The 22,277-nt window shown below is 40.6% G+C and overlaps 2 protein-coding genes across 2 annotated transcripts; both read right to left on the bottom strand.

Annotated features, from left to right (window-relative positions):
* Positions 1-3,647: 3,647 nt before the first annotated feature.
* LOC124269852 (toll-like receptor 4) lies at positions 3,648-9,040 on the bottom strand. Its single transcript, XM_046704900.1, has 2 exons — positions 8,966-9,040; positions 3,648-6,560 (listed from the first exon to the last, which is right to left on the bottom strand). Exon 2 carries the CDS (start codon positions 6,555-6,557, stop codon positions 4,044-4,046), a length of 2,514 nt encoding a protein of 837 aa, XP_046560856.1. The 5' UTR covers positions 6,558-6,560; positions 8,966-9,040; the 3' UTR covers positions 3,648-4,043.
* An 8,608-nt stretch (positions 9,041-17,648) lies between these two features.
* LOC124269826 (serine-aspartate repeat-containing protein F-like) lies at positions 17,649-19,967 on the bottom strand. The gene is made up of 3 exons (XM_046704860.1): positions 19,832-19,967; positions 18,226-19,064; positions 17,649-18,134 (listed from the first exon to the last, which is right to left on the bottom strand). Exons 1-3 carry the CDS (start codon positions 19,965-19,967, stop codon positions 17,649-17,651), a joined length of 1,461 nt encoding a protein of 486 aa, XP_046560816.1.
* Between the last annotated feature and the right edge of the window lie 2,310 nt (positions 19,968-22,277).

Genomic DNA, 22,277 nt, shown 5'->3' with positions numbered 1-22,277 from the left:
ACCCAATTTTGTTACATTACGACAGGATTCGATATACAATGACTGAACAGCTGCGAGTCATTAGCATTTTTTACGTTGCATTAAATAATACTTTTAGTACCTGCACACGCTGAATGGAATTTGTACAGGTAGAGCTATATCGTTCCATAATTATCAGTTGGATATAATCCTATTGTGCCCTTGGCATACTGGAAATGTTGCTTCCATCTATACTTCCCATCAAAAGTTTAGACTCATTTAAAACACTCACTATATGCTATGTATATATATATGGTTAAATCAAAGATTGATTTCTCCACTAACTTAGGGGAACCAACTGCAAACCTTATGCAGATGAATTGCACGAGGATCATGCATCAAATTGGTGAAAAGTATGTGCAAATATCGTGCATGTGAACAGTTGCGTTTTGGTGTGAAGTTTTGTTAAGAATTCTCCAATTGTCACTGATTTTTATCATTTATTGAACTCATGACAACATTTCAACTTTACGAATTTGTTTTACAGTACGTCAGTTCATGGTAAACAGTACATTTAAACACAGTATGGACTATTTTGCAAAATTTAGTTTAGAACAGTTGCCTGAAGTAAGTGGTTATATTTACACTAGTGAGTCTAAACTTTTGATGGGAAGTATATATTAACTCACCCACTCACTCTTGATGAAATACGTGTTCGTTCAAATGACCTTGATATTTGCGAAAGGAGAACAGTTCTGATATTTCCAGAAACGATTGCATGAACAATATTATAGCATGATGAAGCGCACCTGCTTCTGTAAAAACTGTAAATGCGACATTCTGTCACCCGTGGTCACAGTCCCAGAAACTCCCATTTATAGAGATCAATCACCTTCTATCAGTCAATTACAAAGGTTTGGTTCTGTGTTGGTTGGTTGGTTGGTTGTTTGACGCCTCACTCAGCAATATTCAAGCTGTATGGCGGCGGCCTGTAAATAATCGTGTCTGGACAAGACAGTCCAGTGATCAACAGCATGAGCATCGATCTAAGCACTTGGGATACGATGACGTGTGTCAACCAAGTCAGCGAGCCTGACCACCCGAACCCGTTAGTCGCCTTTTACAACAAGCATGGGTTACTGAAGATCAGTTCTAACCCGGATCTTCACGGGTCGCTCATTAAACTTGACACTGTATGTACTGACACATGCCATGTATTAACACCATATTTTTGTTCAATTTGCTACATATATAATATGTTTACATTGTATGTGGTATTTACCATACAAACAAAATATGATCATAAAGTTAGGGTTGTTTCGTACATCAGCTATATGTGATCAAGTTGTTTCACATACACTACTTAATGCGTTCACATGGTTATTGCAGTTCAACGTACTCAGCTAAAATATAATCACACCGTAAGTTCTATATTAGTATTGAGTGACTCCAAAAACAAAACATTCGTATGACCTGTCTTGTATTGTTATCCAACATTTCTTGTACAAGTGAGTATGGCTTTACGCCACCTCTAGCAATATTCCAGCAACATCGGCTTAAGACACCAGAAATGGGCTTCACACATTGTAACCATGTGGGGAATCGAACCCGTGCCTTCGGTGTGAGGAGCTGAAGCTCTAACCACTACGCTACCCCACCGTACCGTGAATGTGTTTGTCAGGAGCTGTGTATATGAAGTATTTCCTGGTTTCATGTCATTATTTCCCTATTGACATTGCGCCCATGTTTAAGGAAAGAGTCAGTCAACACGGACGTCAATTGGGACGCTGTGGGGGTCAGTTTCCATTGGCAATGGCTCAGCACACGTAATATGAAAAATGTAAACAAATTCAAATAATACCATACCAATGTGTCTCACTTTAATACAAAATTCACGAATCTCACTAATTGAGCATTCTGTTGATACAGACTACATGGCTCATCTGGACATGCGTTATCAAAACACTAATCCTGGTCAGCCAGATCCCTCTCTGGCTATGTGAGAGACCTGTTTTGACAGAATCTGGCTGAGTGAGAGACCTGTTTTGACAGAATCTGGCTGAGTGAGAGACCTGTTTTGACAGAATCTGGCTGAGTGAGAGACCTGTTTTGACAGAATCTGTCTGAGTGAGAGACCTGTTTTGACAGAATCTGGCTGAGTGGCTGAGAGACCTGTTTTGACAGAATCTGGCTGAGTGAGAGACCTGTTTTGACAGAATCTGGCTATGTGTTTGACAGAATCTGGCTATGAAAACCTGTTTTGACAGAATCTGTCTGAGTGAGAGACCTGTTTTGACAGAATCTGGCTGAGTGAGAGACCTGTTTTGACAGAATCTGGAGAGACCTGTTTGACAGAATGAATGGCTGAGTGAGAGACCTGTGTTGAGAGACCTGTTTTGACAGAATCTGGCTATGTGAGAGACCTGTTTTGACAGAATCTGTCTGGAGAGTGAGAGACCTGTTTTGACAGAATCTGGCTGAGTGAGAGACCTGTTTTGACAGAATCTGGCTGAGTGAGAGACCTGTTTTGACAGAATCTGGCTGAGTGAGGGGACACCTTTCAATGTCCAGTGGAATCTCAGTCAGCTAACAGCCGAGACTTCTCGGGCATTGGCGTTTTATGATTGTGAAGACACGGTTTGTACGTTAAACTTAGATATTGTTAGTGTAGGCGTAACATTAAATTAGAAAACAGCTTCGATGCTATTGTACCTCACGTGTCCTACAACTCAAAATGTCATCTTGAAGTAAAATGTTTATTTTGTCGACATCCATTACATCATGTACTATGTACTAGTATCATAAAGTACAACAAGCATACAAAGCAAGCAAATAACCACAAACGAATGCATCTTTAGTTTTCATACACACCCGACACAATCATCAGAACACACTCGGAAAAACGAATTTATGTAGGAATATTTTCTGAGACATAAATAAATGAAGCAAAGCATTAATTCAACAATGAATGTAACGACTCTTATAGCCATAGAAAGACATAGTAATGCAAACAAATAACGATAATAAACACGTCAACATGATACAAGTGACAACAGGCTTCTATTAACCATCAAAGAAAAGACATTCGATTTTCCTGAGTTTTGTTGTTGTTGTTGTTGTTGTTGTTGTTGTTGTTGATAACTGGATTGTCTGGTCATAGACTCGATTATTTACAGACCGCCGCCATATAGCTGGAATATTGCTGAGTGCAGCGTGGTCAAGACTAAACTCACTCACTCTTTATATACATTGATACTAAGTATTAAAATTACTAAATAACTAGGCAAATAAACGACCTACAGCGTGAGGCACACACAAAATAGTAAAACTGTGGAATGAATCACTGTTACATAGTGGTAATGCCAGGTCAGCTTTAGGGAAGTATGACACAAACACAGTGTGTATCGTTAGTCCAACGACCGTGTTAGTCTAAATAACAAATATCATTTTATAATTATCACGTACCTAATATATTAATATACATTCCTGTTCGCTTATATTTACAAATATGGTGATGAATTTACAAACATGGTGATGATTTTACAAACATGGTGATGAATTTACAAACATGGTGATGTATTGAAATGATTCTCACTGATCGTTATGTCAAAATATCAAAGCAGCATCCCAACTCTTAACCGGGTCACTTTATTCATGAAAAGAATATAGTCTTGTTTGGCTACTTCTTACTTTGTTCAATCAACTCCTGTGACGACGGTGTAACAGACCGGTTAAAGCGTTTGAACGTCCGATCTCCATATGGGTAGAATGTGTGAAACCAAAATCCGATGTGCCCTGGTAATTCTATTGCTGGAATATTGCTAAAAGCGGCGTAAAATCATGTCCACGAAGTCAGATAACTATCTGGATACGTTCTGTCCTTAAGTGAGTTTCAGTGAGTGTGTTTTAGTTTTACGCCGGTTTCAGCAATATTCCAGCAACATCACGGCGGGGGGACACCAGAAATGGACTTCACACATTGTACTCATGTAGGGAATCGAACCCGGGTGTCTTTACCCACTAGATTACACCAGCGCCACCATAAGTAAGTACACTACGCGGTGAGAATGGAGTTCAACAGAACGCTAATCCTTACTCATGATCCTGTTGTACAGATGTTCCCAAATATCCTCCTGATATGTCGTTTCCAATGACAATATGTTGTCTTTGTTCAACAGTTGGTTGATAATTGTTGGCATTGGATGACGAAGAATTGCATTTGTGTAAAGGATGATAAACCTATCTGGTTTGATATACTGACAAGCATCAACAGCAGATGCAAGCCTGAAGCAACACAACTCGTCCTCAAGAAACGCTTCAGTGAGAAAGATGACAGTCTTCCAGCTGTTGTTCAGGGCATCGACGACCTCTCCACATGTGTGTACCCCTGGTTCGAAATCTCTCTCAGGAATGCATAGCGTGAGATCTCTACTGGTTTCTATTTCCTCTGAGAATGTATCAATCATCTGTTCATAGTTATCATTTGCTGAATAATAAACGAATACATCATATGTAAAATATCTTTGGAAATTTAAGCCCAGTCGTTTCACGATCCATCGATTCAAAAGATGAGCATTTCTTGCGATATGTGAACTGAGTGAGAGTCCCAACAAAAACAGAAACAAAAAACATACAGCAAGTGATAGACAAAGGGGGGCATTACATTCTCTCCAAAGTCTTTCAGACGCATTTGCAATATCCTTGAAATGTACCGTTTGTCCTCTGTAGTTGATGCATGTGTAGTATTTGCCGTCAACAAATTTTACCCCAGTCCCTTTCAACCAAATGATGAAGTCCAAATGCGTACAGTCACATAACAGGGGATTTCCTCGAAGATTGACAGAGAGGTTCTGATGTTCGGACACCATATTATCCAACCTCTCTCTTACATCACCAGTAAAGTGGGATATTAAATTGTAGGATAGATCTATTAATGATATATTTGGTATAGCCTCTACATCGCGAGGTAAATCAGTGAGCCCGTTACTTAACAAATGTAATTCTTTAAGATGTGGCAAATTCGTAAATACTCGTTTCATATTATCAGTAATTAAGTGGAACCCAGCAGTAATATGATCTAATGAAAGGACCTTCAGCGAGCTAAATGATTTGAATAAAGCCACTGGTGGGTCGGTAAAACCACTTCCGGAAATATGCAACTCTTGGAGGTTTTCTAGACCCTTAATTCGGACGTCTTTTGCTTCTACAGAACAATTAGCAAACACTACTGTTTTCCATTCCTTGGTTCCAGTGAATATCAGGTTATCCAAAAAATTATCAAATGGTTTCAGATATGGTGCAAAGTAAAGAAAGTTAAGTTTTGAAGGATAAGGTAAACCTAAAGATTCTCTTACAGTCGAAGTCATGTGTAAATTCAGTTCTTTACTACCTCCGATCGAAGTTGCGGAGAAGACGCACTGGACATGATTACCCCTTGGTAATACCATCTCATCATTAGAATTCTGAAACACTGAGTGTGAGTCAAAAAAAGGGTATTTCCTATCAACCAATTTAAAATCTTGTTCAGTTTGTTCAAAGGTAAAAGAAGTCAAATTCTGGTAACAAGTGAGTGTTTGTAGTAGGGAATACTCGTCAATAATTAGATTGTGGCTAAGATCTAAACTACGAAGGCACAGTGAAAAGGGTTCTATTGTCAAAGCACCGTGTTCAATAAGGACAATTCTATTGCCTACAAGAAAAAGCTCGGAAACACACATTGTAGCAAGAAAACGCATCATGTGTCTGCTTAACATGAAGCACTTATGTTTCTCTTCTCTTTTAAAGTTTGCTATAAAAGAAATTCTGGTCATGGAACTATTTGAATAATAACTCAAATTATGCAAACGTTCTGATAAGTCGTTACTTACTGCATTTCTGATGTCTAAGATGTCCAGTCCGGGGAACTTAGACACCAAGTTATTATCTATCTCCCCTTTACTACATGCAGATACCTGGAGTTTGGTCAGATTCACGTTCATGAATATATCAAGTGCACTTTCATGTAGTGTTCCGTTGTGACAAAACCTTACTGTCAAACGCTGCAATTTTGCCATCTTGGCAAATCCAAAACCAAAATTTGGGTTCAGCGGAGAATCGATGGCAAGTTCTTCCATGTCCAGCAGCTGTGAAAATGTCTCTTCCGCGTAGCACCAGTCGTCTTCCTGAATGTCCATATCGCTCAAAAGTAGGAGTTTTATTGGAATATTTTCAAACAGACCTGATGGAAGAGCTAAGGAAGTGAGGTTTAGCTTGTTCTTTCCAAGATCAAGTTTAGTCAGAGATGGTAACCTCTTGAGAGATCCTGCTTCAAGATGAGTGATTCTGTTTCTGTACAGGCTGAGTGTGTGGGCTTCCGGGAGATAAGGGAACGACATGTTTCCAATGCTGCTTATATTATTCTGTGTCAAATCAATAACTGACACATTGTTTGGAAAGCCTTTGGGAACATCATCCAAGGCCATTCCTGAACAGTTCACAAGTACTTCTTGGTCAGTTTCAACTATCCGACACTTGTTTATGTCAGGTCTAGATGCGCTACACAACACACTTACAACGCTGATCCACTGAATGAAAATCCTCAATAATATGTTTGTAGTCATTGTCTGAAAGATAGTAATAGAATAATAAGAAACAGCACATTTAAAAAAACGCGAAAACCTATACATTATTAAATAATGATACGTTACCTATCAATATATACTGGACAAAATAGTTGGGGATATATGTAAATTTTGAATAATGATCTATTTATTCATTGACACACTGATAAAATATAAATCATAAAACTACCAATATCCCTAACTTATTTTGTCCAGTATATATGCATATAGTGCATCGTGTTTTAGCGTTATCTTATCACTGCATTGCCTGCTCCTTCACTTGATTGTCTGACCATAACTCCTATGTAGACCGGATATAGCGATGAACGTATAAGAGAAAGAAGGTGAAACTGTACTGAACGTATACAATTACATACGCAGAAGAGACTAATCCCCGGGACTGAGGAGATGAGTTAGTGTAATGGTTCAAGCGTTCGCTCGTCACGCCGAAGACCCGGCTTAACTTGGGTGCAATGTGTGAAGCCCATTTCTGGTGTCCCCAGTCGTGATATTGCTGGAATATTGCTGAAAGCGGAGCAGAATTAAAGTCACTCGCTCTTAACCTTTACAGACGATGGATTCAGTGTCATAAACGCACACTTAGTATTGTTCAATATGTCTCAGTACTACAGTTGATGAAATGACATCGATTTGAATCGGCTCACAGATCAGTATCAAATTATGGGGAATAGTCTTCAATGCACTGTGGTAAGTGTTTGTGATAATAGTCTGGAAGCAGGTCAGACACTGTACACGTTTCGGGAATGTGTACACAGTGCGATAATCATTAGGATTTTTTCAAATAATTCACAACATTAAACCCCAAAATATATTTAACTTCAGCTGGTAAGACAACTGTGAAATTAGGCAATGTTAAAACTGAAACTGATGAAACAGACTTAATCACCCAAACGCATCCAGGCTGAATCACCTAGCCCAAAGGCACCGGGCTGAATCACATAGCCCAAGCGCAACCGGGTTGAATCACATAGCCCAAACGCAACCGGGCTGAATCACATAGCCTAAACGCAACCGGGCTGAATCACTACGTTATCAACGGAAAGTACTGGATACCAGTGTCGTGCCATATTTTGACAGCCATCCCTTTGTCAGTGGTCCCATCTTCATGGATGACAAGGCTATCATAACCTTACATGGCCCGCAAAGAGCCTTGATATGAACCATATCGGACATCTTTTCGCCAAGGGGCGGTGAGGTAGCCCAGTGGTTAAAACGTTGGCTTGTCACGCCGAAGACCCGGGTTCGATTCCCCACATGGGTACAATGTGTGAAGCCCATTTATGGTGTCCCCCGCCGTGATATTGCTGGAATATTGCTAAAACCGATGTAAAACCATACTCACTCACTCACACACTCACTCTTTGTGACTATGTTGAACGCCAGGTTCGAGCAAGAGATCCTTAACGGAAGGGTTTTAATGCGGGCCTAACTATTACATACATATGTATGTAGAAATCTTTTGGATATTTTAATAATAGCTAGTCGGGTGATTTTGATAATTACAGATGTACTAACCTTAGAATATCTTTAGCCTCTAAAAATATAATTTTGAAAGAATCAAAGCACTATTTAAATTGAAAATTAGCCCCAGTGAGATAAGAAATTCTGAGTATTATCAAGACTGATATAGCATTATATAGTGGGGGAAAAAGTAGTGTGATTGAGGGACTCTATGACAGATATGTAGTAATTTTGTCCAATCGGTTAGTGCTCTAACACAATCCCCTCCTGTTGCTATGCTGACATTTCTATCCTCTGCACATGACGTTATTTGAGCATTTCATACAGTGGATCAGCAGAGCTTCCATCCCTGAGAGGGGAATCAAATTGTGACGAATCCCCTTGAAAATAACGCATAACTGCAAATTCACTTCTCACAAATGACACTGAAGTAGATGTAATCAGATCTATTTTTTGTGTCTAAATGTGCATTTTTCATATGAACACATAGACTAACAACTCTGAAATGAACACATTTACAGCAAAAAAAACCACAGTTCATAATAAAATGAAACATTAAAAATATAATGAAAAGGAGCCCTTAGACTTTCTTCATTTTCAGAAACGGTGGAAATCTAGACTTGCATGGGCTTTCTTGGATATGTTTGTTTCAGGGTCTGTATGACAGACTAAGAAACTTAGTGTGGCGTGAAATTTATCAGTTTTGTTGCGAGAGCGTGACATGTGTAATAAAAGTGTGAGTCTCGAGTCAAAGGCGTGAGAGTTGGCGGGTATGATCAGCGTCTTGCTGTACAAACAGTGAAAACAACACTATTGACATCTAGCATCAATTCCGACATATTGTTTCATCTAAACTATACCGGGCTTCAGGATGCACACAAATAATGGTCCACTGTGTAGTGTTACAGATTTACAGTGTCACTCACCTCGTATACGTCAGCACCTCTTGCCTCTCAGTGATATGCTAGACCGCACTAGCTATGATACTTCCTTGTGTGTAGGCCAGGTGATAACGTAGTCAATTTCCGTGTTTAATCACACACACGCACGAAGTCCAGGCGGGTTGAAATACACATTAAGGAAATATCACATACATACTTTCGATGCATTATCAGGGGATTCAGGAAAATTTGATAACGAGTATTGAAGAAAATTTTAGAATGTGTTTTATATTCAGACCGTAGGCCCATGTTCCCTAGCATGATGATCAGCCTTCAGTTGCTGGCGATCTATAGCCCATTTTTTACATTGTGTTGTCCAAAAATAGTTTTCTGCTTTTAAAGATGTATGCCAGCTAGTTTTAATTCAATCTGTGATAATCTAGCAATTTTACTGTCCTTCGTTGACAGTGGTTTATATATTTTATGTATGTATTATAAATTTAGAACTAGTTTTAGTCATGATATGGCTGAAATATTGCCAATGTGACTTAAATTTTAACTCACTGACTCACTCACACCGTCGGAGCGGTGAACGGCAGGAAATAAACATAGCAGGAAGTGAACGATTTATCACGCGAGAGGAGAGCAGGTTTTATATTTTAGGTGTAGGAAAATTGTCAAATCTATATTTGCATAGGCCACACTGTCCCCAAAATTCATGCTGTAAAATAGAAGACACATGTGCGTAATTCTACTAAATATCTTTCCATTCCGTCATCATACAAGCCCATCAGTCTGTAAAACATTGCCTAGGTTCGACTACGTTTCCGTAAAATGCATAAATATATCAATTTTTTTAAGGTATTGTTGCTGTAAAAACGAAAAACAAAATACACCAACATTTAGAGTCATTATCGAACTATGATTACACAATGCCATTTAGAAAGTGGTCAAATGTAACGTGTTATATTTGGGATTACACTTTCTTAGTAAAGTACAAATTCTAGTACTTTTTGAGTTGAGCCCCATCCGGGATTCGAACTCACACCCTCAGAGTCAGGCACCCAATCGCCCAATCGCCACCCAATCGCCAGCGCACAAAGTCAGCCGCCTAACCAACTCAGCTACCACTCAGTGGAAGTCGCGGTAGCTGAGTGGGTTAGGCGGCTGACTTTGTGTGCTGGCGATTGGGTGCCTGACTCTGAGGGTGTGAGTTCGAAATCCCAGATGGGGCTCAACTCAAAAGTACTAGAATGTGTACTTTACTAAGAAAGTGTAATCCCAAATATAACACATGTTATTATCGAACTATCTTTTGCCACATTTGAATGCATAGTGTTGCACCATTTTTAACTTTCATCCTCGAAACACCAACACCATCAAGCTGTTAGTGAACGATTTAAGAACATCATTGTGAATGATTTCTTGTAGAACTCTAATTTACACAGTGAACGCTTTACGGTGGTTATTCAATAAAGTTTCCAGTGACAAACCTGAGCTGTACTGCCCAAAGTAGTTTATTCACAGAGAAACCATATAGAGACATCCGTATTTCAGTCACGTAAAACTAAATCAACTTGGTAATTGTTTTTCACCATTTTTTTGTATTGTATATATTCTACCATGTGCATATTGTAAAGTGAGGTGAGGTGGGGTGAAATTGGGTTTTACGTCGTGCTTGAGAATATTTCGCTCATATGACGACGTGCATGCGTGTGTATCTGTATGTGCGGCTGCTTGTACTCAGCCCAGGCTTAAGCTGGTTTTATAGAGCTAGCCCACTGAGATACCATGCCGCAGTGAAGCATGAATACCCCACTCAGACACATTATACTGACTCGGAGCCGACCAGTCCTTTTGTACCCATTAATGCCCAGCGCCAGGCAGGGACGAACAAGTACCATATTTGAACGTCTTTTGGTATGACGCGGTCGGGGATCGAACCCGTGACCTTCCGCTCTCCGGGCGGACGCTCTTATCACTACACCACGGAGGCGGTCTATTGTAAAAGTACAACAGGAGGTTTATGGCCGGGAAGGCTAAATTCGTACCGCTTCTCGGTTCAATGAGTGTAGTCTTCGCGGTACTTGCAATGCAATGTTATGGCTGAATTAACACTCGTCGTAGTAGATCTCGTCAATTTCGTTGTCGTAGATCTAGGTGATTGGGATCACCTCGGTCTCGGCGCGATGTATTAACTTGGCCCTGAATGCATCGCGCAGATCAATGCTAATGCTGTTGATCACTGGATTGTCTGGTCCAGACTCGATTATTTACAGACCGCCACCATATTGCTGGAATATTGTTGAGTGCGGCGTAAAACTAAACTCACTCACTCACTGAAAGCATCCACTTCGCAGATGAAGTTTGGATCCGGATGATTGTGGTTGTGCTCCACCGTCTGAAGTCGGTCTCAACTTGTCAAGATACGTGCAGAACACCCAGCTTCTGTGCACTTCCAGTAACCTGTGGTTCCCATCTGTCTGTTCGGGCGAAACTTGTTTCTTGCAAAATAAAGAGACCTTCCTCCACGAACTAACTCGATGAAGTTAACTCTAACCTGCGCATCTGACATGACAATATGTGAATGAGGGTACGGTGTCAGTTTGCAACTTAAATATAACATTATAACAATGTTTTGAAAAGAAATGTATCCACTCCCATTATTGAGCTTCCCGATAATTATTGTGCTCTAATGTTTTTCTAATTAAAACATCTGAAATACAAACGCCACTTAAATAAAGTTCTAAACATCGAAGAAGATGAATACTCTATTACAACGATGTTTTGCAAAGAAATCTATCTACTTCCGACATGAATTATGGTTCCCAGCACCGTATCTTTAGCTTTGGCGGTGCTCCCATACTCCCTTAGAAATTAGCTCACCAGAGAAATCCGAAATATAAATTTTAGCCTTCCCGGGACATCTCAAAGATAGATTTTAGCCTTCCCGGCACGACACCCTACAGGCCTGTGGCCTCTTTAGTACTGAATAAACGGATTGAACAAGTTGATTGATGGAGAGGTATACACCATTGCAGGAAAGGTCAGTCACACCGACAAGGAGTCGTGCATGTATCGCCCAACATGATATTGATCTACACAACCGAAATTCACTTTACAGGCATCATTTATCATTACACCCTCACTATCACTTCATCAGTTCATTTTTGTGTCACTAGTTTATATGATCTTGAATTGGCAAAAAGAAGTTGTTATACGTGACCAAACACACACATGTTACCCAACAATCGTCTTTTGATCAAATACTTAGACATAATTATAAAAGTGTATAGATGTTGTAATGTATGACGTGATGTCTGACGGTGTATGTTGCTATAGATGTCTTGTAGATGACGTGATATGTATTTGCTATAGATGTCTTGATGACGTGACAGTGTATGTTGCTATAGATGTCTGTTGCTGTATGTTGCTATAGATGTCTTGATGACGTGACAGTGTATGTTGCTATATAGATGTCTTGATGATGACGTGACAGTGTATATGGATGTCTTGATGATGTTGCGTGTCTTGATGACGTGACAGTGTATGTTGCTATAGATGTCTTGATGACGTGACAGTGTATGTTGCTATAGATGTCTTGATGACGTGACAGTGTATGTTGCTATAGATGTCTTGATGACGTGACAGTGTATGTTGCTATAGATGTCTTGATGACGTGACAGTGTATGTTGCTATAGATGTCTTGATGACGTGACAGTGTATGTTGCTAGATGTCTTAGATGTCTTGATAGATGTCTTATTGTGACAGTGTATGTTGCTATAGATGTTTTGATGACGTGACAGTAGATGATGTCTTGATGACGTGACAGTGTATGATAGATGTCTTGATAGACGTGACGTGAGTGTTGCTATATGTCTTGATGACGTGACGTGTAGAGGTTGTAGATGTCGATGACGTGATAGTGTATTCTGCTTTGGTGGTGTGGCTGGCGTGAGAGTCTATGTTGCTATGGAGAAGCGATGACGTGATAGTGCATGTTGTCGTGGCTCTGGTTCACGCCATGTACTGCAACTCTATACAAAGACACGGTGACATACTTCATTCATTATTCACAGCATATCTTAGTTAGATACGCTGCTTAATTAAACAAGAGCATAAGTTATTTCCGTCCACTCCACCTGTAATCTCCGCCATGCATTAATCAGCAGGTATTAGATGAGCCAGTGTGGAGGGGGACATTGAAAGCGTTTCTGTGTAACTGTCATTAAGGACCCTGACGCACATCCTCGAGTGGTCCGACATGCTGCTGCTGGCTTAGGGATGCAAGGACAAAGCCAAAGCTTTGGTTGAACGTACCTACGCGAAATAGCAACTAACGTGTTGTAAAAATACCAAACGTATTGGTAAAAATACCTATTATAAATATAATTTGTCGCCAATATAATCAGTTCAAGGGGGATTTTTTTCTTATTCTTTTTCATTAAGGCCTCACTCTCTGTGTGCGCGCGTGCGTGCGTGCGTGCTTGCGTGCGTGCTTGCGTGCGTGTGAGTACGCTCTTCTTTTCGTTCAGCTTCAGTAACCCATGCGGGATCGGGTGATCAGGCTCGCTTTACTCGCTCGCTTGACACATGTCATCGATTCAAAATTGCGTAGATCGATGTTCATGCTGTTGATCACTGGATTATCTGGTCCAGACTCGATTATTTACAAACCGCCGCCATATAGCTTGAATACTGCTAAGCGCGGCGTCAAACAACAAACCATCCAACCACTCTAAATATGTTTGGTAGTCTGGTGTGGCTACTTGTGGATTATAATCAACCTTTTTACATTGTATAAATGCTGTAGATACCTGTCACCAGTCCAATTGCGTTTGACAACCGATCTTTGTGGCAGAAAAAACAAATTCGATGTGATGTGGGTCATAATAGAAACACATAAAAACACATTCACGAATAATTTTACTGTCATTCAAGGATTAATGTGTACTAAATAGGACCATATATAATTACCTACTCAGCCAAATGAGCCAAATTATTACTTACTAACATAATAAACCGCGGATTTAAGAAGTATAACGAGTTACATGTATTGGATTTTTGAAACGGAAATTCACATGAATTATACTGTGCTTGGGGATTAGACTGATTTTCATTACTGTCTACAGCCCGTGTTGATGGTTGTACATGTTGCAGCATCAAGTGGATAATACAACGCAAAGGGGATCATTTCCTACGGGCCCTTCTATTCTTATCTTCAAGAGCACAGCGTTAACGATCGGATCTCTTCCTGAGAATGGGTTGTATTATTTGACTTTTCTAGAATGACCCTGACCGTCTTAAAAACAAAATTAGCATGTTTATTCCGATCAATATACCTTCGTGTTGAGTGTTAATAACGTTCGCAATCGATAATCAACCCTACATGAGAATTTCGAGAGACGACAAACTGTCTTGTATCTGAATTATTATGCTCTTGGTGCTGTTGTACCATCTTAGCATTGGTGATCTTAGCGCTAAGGCGATTGCAACTGCCATAACTGGGTATGAAATTACGACAATAGAAGCGCTGCTTTGTACAAAGAACGACTGACAATGAGACCAATCTTTGGTTCCTCTTGATGAAAATATTCGCAAGAAGAATTTGGTAAAACGACTGTTACCCTCAACACTAAACAAATATCTGCTTGTATCTAAACATTCCACCCAGTCGATAAATACTAGCTTCTAAATTAGATCGCAACAACGAATACTCTTTTATGATCAATCAACGATTTACAGTCTTAAGCAACAGATATAGTATTTCTTTAAAGTCGCAGCAAAATTGATTAATTGTTAGACGGGATTGACGCCTTTTCTTGTAATCAATACCAGTTATACAGGTTTTCTTATCAATAACCTATAACCATAATTAGCTATTTATATACCAGTACCGTACTGACCTTATCAAGAAGGGAAAATAAAGGTCTATTGGATGTCGATTTGCCGGGATCACAATCGAGAGATTGCTAAACATCGATATGCACATTAGTAAAAACTGAGAAGTCTCAAGTCCTGACTTAAAATATATACTCATGGAAACAAATATAGGAACACATGAAAGGGCATGTGTTCCTCTATGCTTTTACTATTATCAAGTCTGTCTGTCTGTCTGTTCGTCCGTCCGTTTGTTTAAAAGAGCCTCCCAGTTCTATGCATCGGTTACTTCAAAGGTTAGTGCTCCAAAGATTCAAGCTTCCTGATTTCTCTTTTGCGTTTATTTCAATTTAAACTGATATACATGATGATAACTGAATGCCTGGAATAATTTTAACCGAATGCACAATTTTGTACAACCTTAACATAATGTTCATTGGTCATTGGGGCGGTTGGGGAGCCTGGTGGTTAAAGCGTTCGCTCGTCATGCCGAAGTCCCTGGTTCGATTCCCCACATTGGTACAATGTTTGAAGCTCATATCTGGTGTCCCCAGCCGTGATATTGCTGGAATATTGCTAAAAGCGGCGTAAAAACTCACTCACTCACTCACTCACTCACTCACTCATTGGTCATGATCATACACAAGGATCACAATTAATAAGGGGAAATCGAAATTTCAGTAAATATAAGTTTCTAAAGAAATTCTTTTTGGATATTTATTTTATGATTTGAAAGTTTTATTTCAAACGATGCGTTTCCTCAAAGACAGTTTTCCCTCTGGTAGTCGTAAACGAATATGGCAGGTAATCTTCTTGTTTATGCAGGTAACAAATTAATCAATTTATATTTATGATATGGTTATTAATAACTTATTAGGTAGGTAAGGTTTTAGCGTATTTGTGAGATGATTTGACAACCGAAGTACATGTATCTAATATACCTTTACTTCACGTGATGCGTTTTCTCAGCAGTTCCTTCTCAGTCTAGGGTATCAGTTATCTGGACGTCGTCATCAAACATGACAGATAATCTGATCGATTATTCAGGTAACAAGTCAATCAGAAGACACATCCGTGGCTGATTAACGCGGATTTGCGTTTCTTGAAAAAATCATTATACGCTTGATATAAAAGATACGGTGCTGATGGGATAAATATTTGATATAGCAGGTGCAGATAGGGGATGCTGGGCTATTGGGGGCTCCATGAAGTCCTGAGGGAATCAGGTGGCTGATTAAGTTTCGGCATTAACTGCTGTATTTCGTTAACTCTTCACCATCTTCCCACAAAGTCAAAGTCAAAGATGTTTATTGTACAAAAGCCTCCGGCCCATATACATTGGAGTTATACATATACATTATACATATGGTGCAATAAGTAGTAATTAGTGATCCAAACAGCAAATCATGATACAGGCAGTAAATTATGTACAAGTAGTGAAATACGATGGACATACAAAACCTTTTATTAGATTGTTACGTTTAATAAGAGCATAATTGATATAGTACGACAGCTTTATTATTACATGCTGGTCAGTTGATGAAAGAAGTAGTTTAAATGCTAATGTAGGTGGCTTACACGGATAATATTCAGCTATGTATTTCGTACGCAAATCTTTATACAAAGGACATCACAAGACAAAGGAGTGAGTAAGTGAGTGTATGGTATCGTGTGGTATTCAACGAGCGCACGGTATCGTGTGGTATTCAGCGAGCTCATGATATCCTGTCATGGTAAAGTATGGTATTGAACGAGTGCATGGTATGTCTGCATGGTATTGTATGGTATTCAGCGAGCGCACGGTATCTCGGTCTGGTACCGTGTGCGTTCAACGAGTGCATGATATCTTGGCATATAATCGTGTGGTATTCAATGAGTACATGGTATTTTGGCATGGTATCGTGTGGTATTCAACGATCGCATGGCATCGTATGGTTTTGAACGAGCGCGTGGTATCTTGGCATGGTATAGTATGGTTTTGAACGAGTGCATGGTATCTCCGCTGGGTACTGTATAGTATTCAGCGAGCGCATGGTATCTCGGTCTGGTACCGTGTGTGTTCAACGAGTTCATGGTATCGTATGGTATTCAACGAGTTCATGGTATCTCCGCATGGTATCGTGTGGTATTCATGGAGCGCATGGTATCTTGGCATGGTATCTTATGGTATTCAGCGAGTTCATGGTGTCTCCTCATGTTATCATTTACGTTCGGCGACTGCATGGTATCTCGGCATGGTATCGTATGGCATTCAACGAGTGCATGGTATCTTGAGCTCTCATTCTTTAACATTGCACCAAGGTTACCTTAGTGACTTACGATCACCTTAGTGCTTTGTGAAAGGAGGCCCAGGTGATCAGATTCGCTGACTTGACAGATGTCAACGCATCCAAGTGGCGTATATCGATGCTCATGATGTTAATCACTGGCTTATCGGGCCCAAACTCGAGCATTTACAGACGGCCCCCATATAGCTGGAATATTGATGTGTGCAGTGTAAAACGATAAACAATGACAACAAGCTTGGGTCATGAGTCCAAGAATCCCCAGAGCCTTGCATGTACAATAAATGATTGGTGTTAATTAGTTAATTGTTTCAAGGTACACACGACATGGTATGTTAACTGTAAGAAAAGTCTTAACCAGTCACATTGCACTCTTTCTAATAATTTAGCATCCTTGCTATAACTTACCGCCAATGCACTTAAGGGTAATTACTGTTAGTAATGCAGTCCCCTCTCGACACTACAATGCTCCTAGAGTTTCAGTCAAAGCTGTAAATACTAATACTATAGTAGTAAATACTACTCATTATACGATTAAGGCATGTCGATTCTTATCCTGTGCTTAACTGTGAGATGGGGTCTCTGTAACGAGATCACTGTCAGGGTGAGTTGGGGTCTCTGTAACGAAGTCACTGTCAGATTGAGCCGGGGTCTCTGTAACGAGGTCACTGTCAAAGTGAGTTGGGGTCTCTGTAACGAGGTCACTGTCAGATTGACTTGGGGTCTCTGTAACGAGGTAACTGTCAGATTGACTTGGGGTCTCTGTAACGAGGTCACTGTCAAAGTGAGTTGGGGTCTCTGTAACGAGATCACTGTCAAGGTGAGATGGGGTCTCTGTAACGAGGTCACTGTCAAAGTGAGTTGGGGTCTCTGTAACGAGGTCACTGTCAAAGTGAGATGGGGTCTCTGTAACGAGATCACTGTCAAGGTGAGATGGGGTCTCTGTAACGAGATCACTGTCAGGGTGAGGTGGGGTCTCTGTAACGAGGTCACTGACAAGGTGAGATGGGGTCTCTGTAACGATCACTGTGAAGGTGAGGTGGGTTCTCTGTAACGAAGTCACTGTCAGATTGAGCCGGGGTCTCTGTCACGAAATCAAAGTCAGGGTGAGATGGGGTCTCTGTAACGAGATCACTGACAAGGTGAGATGGGGTCTCCGTAACCATATCACTGTCAGGGTGAGTTGGGGTCTCTGTAACGAGGTCACTGTCAGATTGAGCCGGGGTCTCTGTCACGAAATCAAAGTCAGGGTGGGATGGGGTCTCTGTAACGAGATCACTGACAAGGTGAGATGGGGTCTCCGTAACCATATCACTGTCAGGGTGAGTTGGGGTCTCTGTAACGAGGTCACTGTCAGATTGAGCCGGGGTCTCTGTAACGAGGTCACTGTCAGGGTGAGTTGGGGTCTCTGAAACGAGATCACTGACAAGGTGAGATGGGGTCTCTATAACGAGATCACTGTTAGGGTGAGTTGGAGTCTCTGTAACGAGATCACTGTCAGAGTGTGTCGGGGTCTCTGTAACGAGATCATTGATGAGGAGAGATAGGGTCTCTGTAACGAGGTCACTGCCAAGGTGAGATTGGGTCTCTGTAACGATCACTGTGAAGGTGAGGTGGGGTCTCTGTAACGAGATCACTGTCAGGGTGAGTTGGGTCTCTGTAACAAAGTCACTGTCAGGTAGAGTTGGGGTCTCTGAAACGAGATCACTGTCGGATTGAGCCGGGGTCTCTGTAACGAGATCACTGTCAGGGTGAGATGGGGTTTCTGTAACGAAATCACTGTAAGAGTGAGATGGGGTCTCTGTAACGGGATCACTGCCAAGGTGAGATGAGGTCTGTAACGAGATGACTGTAAGAGTGAGATGGGGTCTCTGTAACGAGATCACTGTCAGAGTGAGTTGGGTCTCTGTAACAAAGTCACTGTCAGGTAGAGTTGGGGTCTCTGAAACGAGATCACTGTCGGATTGAGCCGGGGTCTCTGTAACGAGATCACTGTCAGGGTGAGATGGGGTTTCTGTTACGAAATCACTGTAAGAGTGAGATGGGGTCTCTGTAACGGGATCACTGCCAAGGTGAGATGAGGTCTGTAACGAGATGACTGTAAGAGTGAGATGGGGTCTCTGTAACGAGATCACTGTCAGAGTGAGATGGGGTCTCTGTAACGAGATCACTGTCAGAGTGAGTTGGTGTCTCTGTAACGAGATCACTGTCAGGGTGAAATGGGGTCTCTATAAGGAGACCACTGCCAAGGTGAGGTGGGGTCTCTGTAACGAGGTTACTATCAAAGTGAGTTGGGGTCTCTGTAACGAAATCACTGTCAGGGTGAGTTGGGGTCTCTGTAACGAGGTCACTGACAAGGTGAGATGGGGTCTCTGTAACGAGATCATTGACAAGGTAAGATGGGGTCTCTATAACGAGATCACTGTTAGGGTGAGTTGGGTCTCTGTAACAAACTCACTGTCAGGTAGAGTTGGGGTCTCTGAAACGAGATCACTGTCGGATTGATCCGGGGTCTCTGTAACGAGATTACTGTCAGGGTGAGTTGGGGTCTCTGAAACGAGATCACTGTCAGATTGAGCCGGGGTCTCTGTAACGAAATCACTGTCAGGGTGAGATTGGGTCTCTGTAACGAGATCACTGACAAGGTGAGATGGGATCTCTATAACGAAATCACTGTCAGGGTGAGTTGGGTGTCTGTAACGAGAACACTGTCAGAGTGTGTCTGGGTCTCTGTAACGAGATCACTGCCACGGTGAGGTGGGGTCTCTGTAACAAAATCACTGTCAGGGTGAGCTGGTGTCTCTGTAACGAGGTCACTGTCGGAGTGAGATGGGGTCTCTGTAACGAGATCACTGTCATTGTGAGATGGGGTCTCTGTCATGAGACCACTGTCAGGATGAGCTGGTGTCTCTGTAACGAGATCACTGCCAAGGTGAGGTGGGGTCTCTGTAACGAGATCACTGTCAGGGTGTGTTAGTGTCTGTAACGAGATCACTCTCAGAGTGACTTGGAGTCTCTGTAACAAACTCACTGTCAGGTAGAGTTGGGGTCTCTGAAACAAGATCACTGTCAGGGTGAGCTGGTGTCTCTGTAACGAGATCACTGTCAAGGTGAGATGGGATCTCTATAACGAGATCACTGTCAGGGTGAGTTGGGTGTTTGTAACGAGAACACTGTCAGAGTGTGTCTGGGTCTCTGTAACGAGGTCACTGTCAGCATGAGATGGGGTCTCTGTAACGAGATCACTGCCAAATCTTCACTGGTCACGTAAAAGCTTACTTACGTGATAAATTTCTCGTATACCACCCCATATTGTATAAAGTTATTCTATTTTTCCGTAAGACACTGTCATTGAGTGCCATTTGAGAGGCATCAAAGGCAGTGTGCGAAATAGCCAATGGTGCGCTAACCCGTGGCTCGTAAAAATCCACAGTCACTGGCCAGAGCGGCTAGTGAGTTTTCATAGGATCATTTTGTAAATATATCACCCTCTCCGACTTGTTAAGTTATATTCTAATTAAACTTAGTATGTAACACGAGTTCTGATTGGTCAATGCTATACATTTCCGACCGTATAATCAGCATATACGGTCGCAATTTGAAAACCGATTCACCGAAACCTTTGAATGTATCCCTACACTATTGGGGTAACGCTGTTTCGCAGGACATTGTCATTTGCAGAAGCCATTGGTCAATTAACCCCCCTATCCAGCTAAAAAGGGTGGAATTTGTGTTAAAAAAGACAAAACAGTATCATAAATTTAATTTTAACCCCCTGGCTGCCGAGTTTTTTTTCAGGCGCACATTTTCATACGGTTTGAAAAGTGATCGTTGTGCGAGAATTGCGCTCGCGTGGTCCTGGATCTACGTACGGCTATAAAATTACACAGAAATGTAGAATATTAAATTTCCTATCCGTTGGTATAAATATAAGTGCAACTACCTCGGCGGTTTGAGAAATAGACACTGCTAAATGTTGTCCAATTTTTTTTTATGCGTTAAAAAACAGTAATTTTATCCGCTTTTTATCGCGCACCGATAAAAGCACTGTGCTACGAATTTTTTAATGTGGCATCTTTACGGAAAGTGTTAGCGAAGAATATACAGCTTGATATCTGAACGACATAAGTGTATATGAATTGGGTTTATGTGCTTTGCATAACGTTATACGCTCAACATTAAAAATGACTCGCAATAAATGTCAAAAACGGATTTTCTTCTATGACGTCAAACGACGACAGAGAGGTCATACACCTATAATGATAAGGGGGCATAACTCCGTTATGCGTAAAACTAGGTCCATGTAACTCAGATCACTTGGAGAGAATTTGTTGTGGATACGGACGCTATATTTTCGTTATTTTATGTTCATGGTGAACCAAACTATCCCAATTCAAAGTTCCCCAATGTGAGCGGATGCAGTTTGGTAGTTTCACAATTTACAAGAAAAATGACAACGTATTACATGTGAAAGCACGTAATAGCGATTTGGACGGCCCTATCCGATATATAAGTTAGTTCTTAGATTCCCATATTGTCCTGTTTGTGTAGATGTATTTTGACTAATTTTGCATCGTTATTACCAGAGTACTAGCCATATCTTCAAATGTAATGAAATTGCTGAAAATAATACACCATTTTAGTTGACGTCATTGCTTGTTTTATGCATTTTGCGACTTCGGAAAAAGACGACACTGGTATGCTGTTTAGTACATATCTCACCTAATTTCCTTTAATTGTGTGAAAGGTCTCGGCTTCTATGTCAGAATTTAAGACTCTTTAGACAAAACATAAAATGACTGATTTTTCCATTTAAATAGTGTCCTGAATATATCAACAATTAGACAGTTTGACTGTGTATCTTTTGTGAGAAACACGCGCACCTGTTTGGCATCAATTTAACGTAAATGAAAAATAACATTTCACAACACCCGAATATTTTGTTTAGGATAAGAATTTTCTTTGTTTATGATTATGTAGCTATTTCTCTTCATAAGTATGCAATGGAAGATGCAAAAAGATAGCTTTTATATATGGAACTAGTACGTACTATATATTAGAATATGGATGTAAGATTTGTCCAAATTAAGACATGACATGGTTTATATATTTTTAAACAATTTTCGTATAAATATAGTTAGAGTTTGATATCCTGTCATCACAATATTTTTAAATCGAATATGAATTGATT

The sequence above is a fragment of the Haliotis rubra genome, unplaced genomic scaffold (assembly GCF_003918875.1).
Source record: "Haliotis rubra isolate DU_JTF1 unplaced genomic scaffold, ASM391887v1 Scf148, whole genome shotgun sequence".
In the NCBI taxonomy this organism is placed as follows: domain Eukaryota; kingdom Metazoa; phylum Mollusca; class Gastropoda; order Lepetellida; family Haliotidae; genus Haliotis; species Haliotis rubra.
The sequence above is the reverse complement of the archived record's forward strand: the minus strand, read 5'-3'. Positions and strand labels throughout refer to the sequence as shown.